General features: G+C 53.9%; 1 protein-coding gene across 1 annotated transcript; it reads right to left on the bottom strand.

The window, feature by feature from the left end:
• Window positions 1–17: 17 nt before the first annotated feature.
• On the bottom strand, window positions 18–5,077 carry Fuz (fuzzy planar cell polarity protein). The gene is made up of 11 exons (XM_090322406.1): window positions 4,723–5,077; window positions 4,459–4,580; window positions 4,107–4,191; window positions 2,922–2,990; window positions 2,622–2,726; window positions 1,780–1,977; window positions 1,576–1,671; window positions 1,225–1,331; window positions 1,079–1,143; window positions 929–1,003; window positions 18–232 (listed from the first exon to the last, which is right to left on the bottom strand). The coding sequence occupies exons 1-11, from the start codon at window positions 4,831–4,833 to the stop codon at window positions 18–20; spliced, it is 1,248 nt and encodes a 415-aa protein (XP_090178532.1). The 5' UTR covers window positions 4,834–5,077.
• Between the last annotated feature and the right edge of the window lie 2,091 nt (window positions 5,078–7,168).

Genomic DNA, 7,168 nt, shown 5'->3' with positions numbered 1-7,168 from the left:
CACCCACCCAAACCATGTCAAAGGAGTGGGGTGAGGGCATGCAGTGTGTTGGTGGCCAGGCTTCGCAGCCCATGGGTGGGACTCTGAGGGGACAGCAGCAGCAGCAGCAGCCGCATCCCAAGCTGAAGAGCCACCAGTTGCCACCCGCTGCCTGGCCCCAGCACCAGGTAGCAGGCCCTGGGCAGCTGGGCCCGGTGGACCACATCCTCTGCCTTCTCTGGTGGCCCTGATTCTGAGGAGAGGACACAGAATGGAAGCCATCACTACCTAAGTTGTGTTTGCCTATCAGTGACCAGGAAGCCTCTTCCTGCCCAGCCTGGTCCTTGTTTTCCTGCAGACCTGACTGTCACAGAGCACAAACCCCAACCCCACGTGCACCTGTGACTCAGGTGCAGGCATAATATTCCCAAGGGACCCACCTACACTACCCCACTAGTGAGCATGCGCATCCTGCTCTTCACCTGAGTGGGGCACCTTCCTGGTGGCTGGCTTCCTCAGTGCTTGTGGAATCTATGACAACCTGGACAGGAGGTGTGGCTCAAGCAGAAGAGCCCTTGACTAAAACATGCAACAATCTGGGCCCTGGGCTGGGAATGTGGCCTAGTGGTATAGGGCTTGCCTAGCATGCATAAAGCCCTGGGTTCCATTCCTCAGTACCAGAGACAGTGCCCAGGCCCCTGTTCAAGCTCCTGAACTGGCAAAAAACAAAGTAAAAAAAAAAAAAAAAATCTAGGCTTCCTCACCAAACAACAGCTGTGGAATGACAATTTTTCTATCCCCACATAGTCTGTAGGGTTCTCCTGCCCTAGACTGTGGGCAAAGAGCTATGCCAGCTGGTGCTGGCTTCTGCTCCTGTCCCTACCCCTTCTCTTGCTCCCACCTGAGGGACCTAGCCCTCAGCAGTCCTGCCTGAGCCGGCACTGCTGACCTGCTGGGAAATGTGTGGTGGTCACCAGGGTGTAGAAGTTCCGGAGGAGGCGCCGGCGCTGCTCGGCCGAAGGCTCTGGAATAAAGGAGAAGCCGAGGTGATGGAGGGCCGGCCCGGCCCCCAGCCCTCGGGGCTCCAGCCCTCCCTTACCTTTATCCCCCAGGGGCTCCACGGTGAAAAGACAACGTTTCAGTTCCAGGTGGAGGAGCAGTAGTCTGTGGGAAAGGGGGAGGGGTCACAGCCAGGAAAATGAGGATGAAGCCCACCAGCCCATCCCTCCTCTCACGGAGCCCTACCCCAGAATGTCTGTGTGCAGCGGGAAGCCGTCCGGGAGAGCCCGCGGGCCCAGGGGCAGGCAGGCCCGCAGGGGGTCCAGCAGCGGCTGCCACCAGCGCTCCAGTAGCTGCAGGGGGCGCGGCGGGGGGCGTGACCTCTGGGGCGTGGCCAGCGGACGGGCCCTCGAGCCAATGGGAGGGAGGGGCGGGGCCTGGAGGGACGCTGGGCGGAAGCTGAGCGAGCCAGGGCGAAGGTGATTGGAGCACATCCCACAGTGGGCGTGTCCTCAGGGAAGGGACGGGGAGGAGAAGCAGAGGGCGGATCATGGGTCCAGGTCGTGTGAGTCCTAAGAGGCGGGACGCAAGGTTCACCTGTGTGTCCAGCCGGCTGAGGGACGGTTGTGGCCCGCAGAGCAGACACAGCTCCAAGCCCGGGAGCAGTGTGAGGGTCAGGAGCCGGTGCGGGACCTGAGGCGGGGCACAGGCAGGGCTGACCACACTCGGCCCATTGGCATTGCAGGCTCCACCTCCTGGAACTTACCCTTCTAAGCCCTCAGCACGGGCCTCGCCCCTTACCGTGGGGCTCCCGTGGGGCAGGTACACCGGGTAGTCGCGAGCAGCCTGTGGTGGCAGGGACCCTACTAGCCAGGGGAGCAGCACAGACTCAGGGGTCCCCAGCCGCCACCAGCTCTCTGTCGCTGCCACCATCCGGCCGGACACCACCAAACTGACGAAGGCTGTGCCTGTGGCCTCAGCGAACCCGGAGAGTGCTTCCTGAGTGAGCAAGGCAGACTCGAGTCAGTGGGCTGGGCTGGACCAGGAAGGCAGGTGGGCAAGGAGGGGACCAAGACCTATGGACAGTCAGGGGCTGGCTGGGCAGCCAGCCTCCCTGAGTTTGTGCTCCTTCACTGTCATTTGGTGTCACAGGCCCCGATTTTCTTCATTGTGAAGCTGAATTAACTAGCTGGCTGACCCATGCAAACCAAACTAATCAGCAGCTACAGGTTATTGATGACTGCAACTTGTCAAGTAGCCCCAGCTTCCAATCCACTAAAGCCCAAAGAAGGCAAGCCAAGATGTAGACTCACACTGCTGGTCACGGTGGGTGAATGTAGGAGTATTTTAGGTAGATAGGGCATGTTCCAAGTTGGAAAGCAGGAAAGTTGTGCTTTGTGGAACCCATGAGGCAGGGTAAGAAGATAGTTTGGGAATGTCAGGCCCTGAAACCCAAAGTCTCAGAGCTGAGAGCTTGTTCTGTGGGAAATGGCAGCCACAGAAGTCTGTGACCAGGGGACAGATACACAGGGTAGCTTTTGTTAGAGAGGATTCTTTTGGGGTCATGTGGGGTCTAGCAAAGGGAAAGAGGAAGAGGACTGAGCCAAAGCCATAGGGAAAGATTTCCACAACCACTCCAATACCTGCAGGAGGGACCCCTCTGGAGGAATCACACAGTCCACACACTGAGTCAGATCCCCGATCAGCTCAGAATCTCCCAGAAAACTGTCAATGAGGTGATAACTGGCCTGTCAGAGGAAGAAAGGAGGAGTCTAGGACTTGGGTCATCTCTAGATGTGCTTCCACCAGAAAAAGTCAGGCCGTATCTAGTCAGGCAACCAAGTTGCCCCTGAAAACCACGGGTTATGCTACTCCAGGGGCTTCTGGGAGTTATAGTTCCCAGACGTGTCAATGTATTCCATTATCCCATCTTTTAGGCTCACCCTTAATTCCTTCTTCAGTCTTTCTACATTTCGAATGTTGGTAAGTTCTTCAAGTCCCACAAAAAGAACCTACAAGAATTATACAGGATGGTGATGGAAATGTGGCCTACTGATAGAGTGCTTGCCTAGCATGCATGAAGCCCTGAGTTCAATTCCTCAGTACCATATACACAGAAAAAGCCAGAAATGGTGCTGTTTCTCAAGTGATAGAGCACTAGCCTTGAGCCCAGAGAGGCCCAGGAGCAAAGCCCAGGCCCTGAGTTCAAGCTCAATAACTGCGAGGTGGGGGACCCCCCCCCCAAAAAAAAAACTGCGGGGCCGGGAGTTTGGCCTAGTGGTTAAAGTGCTTGCCTAGCATGCATGAAGACCCGGGTTCGATTCCTCGGTACCACATACATAGAAAAAAGCCAGAAGTGGTGCTGAGGCTCAAGTGGTAGAGCTCTAGCCTTGAGAAAATCCAAGGACAGTGCTCAGACCCTGAGCTCAAGCCCAGGACTGGCAAAAAAAAAAAAAACCAAAACTGCACAGAAGGCTGGGAGTTTGGCCTAATGGTAGAGTGCTTGCCTAGCATGCACGAAGACTCAGGTTCGATTCCTTGATACGACATACTTAAAAAAAGCCAGAAGTGGTGCTGAGGCCCAAGTGGTAGAGTTCTAGCCTTGAGAAAAATCCAAGGATAGTGCTCAGGCCCTGAGCTTAAGCCCAGGACTGGCAAAAAAAAAAAAAACCAAACAAACAAAAAAAAAACAACTTCACAGAAAGGAGAGTGGGACCTTTGGCCTTTGATAAGTCTTTTCCTTCTGGCTTTTTCTATGTATTTGGTACCGAGGAATCGAACACGGGTGCTCAGGCCCTGTTCATGTCCCAGGACTGACCAAAGGAAAAAAAAAAAAGTCTAATGGACTTTCCTGCCTGAGAGTGACAATTCAATCCTCAGATCTCAGCCTCCTGAGTAGGTAGGATTACAGATGTGAGCCATGAGTGCCTGGCTCACAAGTGGTTTTATAGAGATGATGGATCATTTGGGACTGAGCATTTGGGTATTGGGAGAAAGGACAGGGGTTTTGTACCTACGACAGAGGGGGGAGAATGCTGGAAGTCTGGACTCCTGGGTCTGAAAGAGGAAGAAGCTAAGAGGTCAGATCTGTGAATTTAGGAACATTGTAGACATCTGGTGAGTCTTACCATGGCTCCAAATACCATGTGGAGCAGTCTCTCCAGCCTCAGCTCTGCGGAGTCCTCCTCGGACGACAGGGCGATGAGGGTGATACTGCAGAAACCGGAGAGGAGACGAAGCAGTGAGGCCAGGTCTGGGAAGCAGTGACAGGAGTAACACAATCACCTTCCATCAGGTACCTCCTCCCTCAGCTCCACCTGCCTCTTTCCCAGAGAAAGGTCAGGGATCAGAGCCAGGGACTCCTTTATCAAAGACCCCAAGGCCGACTAGACAACCGGAAAGAAGATGCTGAGATCAACGTCCACAAGGGCTATCCCCCAGGCCTTGTCCACAGCCCACTTTTTCTTTTTAGCCAGGGACCTGTCATGGAAGCTTCTCCACACCACCGTCGTGTCCTCAGTCCTTGCCGAGCTCAGCTGCACCTCCAAATTCTGGCCAAACATGTGCACTCCATTGAGGGAGCCGATGACAGAGAAGGGAAGCTGGAGAAGGGGCGGCATTAGGCAGGGGCCCCACGCTCCCCACGCCCCCCTCGGGACAGCCAGGTGCCCCTCCCCAGCCCAGGACACCCGCCGTCCAGGAAGCCCGAGGCCTCTCCAGGTCCAGGGTCCAGAGTCCCCCCACCTGCTGACGGGCGGGGGCGCCGCCACGACTGCTCCTGCAGAACAGGGGGACCCCGCTGGAGGCCGCGAGGCAGAGCAGATGCACGGTGGCCCCCGGCTCCTCCTCGGCCATCCCGAGGGCCGCCACCCGACTCGGGGTCCCCGGGAGGTGCTCAGCGCTCCGCGGGGAGCAAGCCGGGAATCCCGGGCAATCCGCCCGCCATCCCGAGCCGCCAGAGGGCGAGAGGGCGCGCGAGGGGGACGAGAGCTAAATTCCCGCCTTCTCCTCCATTCACCGCCTGGCCGGGGTCTCTGCCGCCCCGGCCGGAAGTCGCGATGCCCGTAACAAAGATGGCGTCTGCCAGGGCGGAAGCGTCGTAGTTACTCCCGCCCCCCCCCAAGACCACACAGGGTTCGACTTCATTCATTTAACGAGGCGTGGCGGCGCCCAGGCGGTGCCTGCAGGGTGTTATGATTTACCTCTCAGAATAAGAAAGAAAAGAAAAGGCGCCGGGCCAGGGCGACACCCGTACGACGTCGTTGCCTAGCAACGCGCTGCCCTACTCAAAGATGGCGCTGGTGCCCGGCGTTGCCTAGCAACCGGCGTTGCCTAGCAACCGCCCTTCTGAACGACGGCCGCCTCCCCGTAACGTGGAGGAGGGGTTGAGTCCGGAGAGGGCGTGCAGGGGCGATCGGCCCGGAACTAGGATCCTCACGGGAGAAGCCTTGCCACAGCGCCTCAGCAAGCGCCATCACCTCTCCCAGGGGACTACTTTACTGTAGAAAATTGGATCGTGTACATTTTTAGAGTTAACTTTTGTCAATAATAATAATAAAAAACTTTTGCAAAAGCAAAGGAAAAACAAAAGTAGATCACATATTGTGGGGAAAGTCTCCCAGTTATTTCCCTAAATAATATATATATATATATATAATAATAGACAAATACAATTTTAATAAAATCAATTAGGGATAAGATTCCTTTGGGGGGGGAACCATGGGAGTATCCACATGATGATCAAAACACTTCTCTGTGAGCAAAGCACTGCAACCAAAGAGGGGGATGAGGACCTGAAAATAACACCCTTCACCTTCTGAGGAGGAGGAGGAGGAGGGTGATGCTGTTGACTGATGCAGGAAAACAGATCAACAGTCTTCCTGTTCCTGAAACTTGCATTTGCCACAGGTGTAGAAGACAGCTTGCTCTTCATCAGCTGATGGTAGCTGACTCGTGTGGCAGGCCATTCCTTCATGACCACATTGTGGGCAGCGCCTATCAACTACTGGTCTCTGCAATGCCTGTCCTTCCATAGACATAGGCATGCTACTCCCGAGATTGTGGAACACAGCTGACGTCTTCACAACCTTCCCTTGTACAGATGACTGCATCCTGGGTCCCAATCAATCAGGGGAAGAAACAGAGAGGGGAAGGCAGAGAGGCTTTTTTTTTTTTTTTGGTCGGTCTTGGGGCTTGAACTCAGGGCCTGGGTGCTGTCCCTGAGCTCTTCAGCCCAAGGGTACTGCTCTACCCCTTTGAGCCACAGTGCCACTTCTGGTTCTCTGGTGGACCATTGGAGATGAGAGTCTCACGGACATTTGTGAGCTGGCTGGCTTTGATCTGTGTTCCTCAGATCTCAGACACCTGAGTAGCAAGGATTACAAACATAGTGCCTAGCTTCCATGAGACTTTTTTTTTTTGCCAGTCCTGGGCTTGAGCTCAGGGCCTGAGCACTGTCCTTGGACTTTCTCAAGGCTAGAGCTCTAACACTTGAACCTCAGCACCACTTCTGGCTTTTTTCTATGTATGTGGTACCGAGGAATCGAACCCGCATCTCCGTGCATGCTAGGTAAGCACTCAGCCATTAGGCCAAACTCCCGGCCCCTCCATGAGACTTTTATTTCCAGTGAACCACCAAAAAGCTCAGGGATAATGCCCAGGCCCAGAGTTCATCATCATCATCATCATCATCATTTTAGATGTAGTTATATCTTTTGTTTCATTCTGGTGAGTACTGAATTGTATATACTCCAGGGGAATGGTGTAACTTTTCAGTTCATACAATGTAATCAGATAAAATCAGGATAATTTATGTATTCATCAGATAATTCATTATTTCTGTTAGGAACATTAAAAAATCTTTTTTTTCCTTTTTGTTTTCATGGTAATGAAGCTTTAACTCACTGACACCATACCTCTTCAATTCTTTCCTTTGTATTTTGTTTTTGAAACAGGGTCTCCTTAACTCTATCCAGGTTGTCCTGTAACTTGCAGTTCTTCTGCCTCTACTTCCAAATAGCTGGAGTTACAAGATGAAAGGTTTTTTTGTTTGTTTGTTTTTTTTTCCCCCAAGTCCTGGGGCTTGAACTCAGGGCCTGGTCAATGCCCTTGGGCTTTCTTAAGGTAGAGCTCTACCAGTTGTGCCACAGCACCACTTCTGGCTTTTTCCATGCGTGTGGTACCGAGGAAT

The sequence above is a fragment of the Megascapheus bottae genome, chromosome 31 (genome assembly GCF_031878675.1).
Source record: "Megascapheus bottae isolate mThoBot1 chromosome 31, mThoBot2.hap1, whole genome shotgun sequence".
NCBI classification, from domain to species: Eukaryota; Metazoa; Chordata; class Mammalia; order Rodentia; family Geomyidae; genus Megascapheus; species Megascapheus bottae.
This window is presented reverse-complemented; position numbering and strand designations above follow the sequence as displayed.

Excerpts from the sequence above, each read along its gene's own strand:
- Fuz (XM_090322406.1), bottom strand. The coding sequence starts at position 4,833 with ATGGCCGAGGAGGAGCCGGGGGCCACCGTGCATCTGCTCTGCCTCGCG. Across the intron at positions 2,991-4,106 it reads ACATGGTATTTGGAGCCATG|GTTCTTTTTGTGGGACTTGA; the intron begins GTAAGACTCACC and ends TAATTCTTGTAG. Across the intron at positions 1,978-2,621 it reads CAGAGGGGTCCCTCCTGCAG|GAAGCACTCTCCGGGTTCGC; the intron begins GTATTGGAGTGG and ends TTGCTCACTCAG.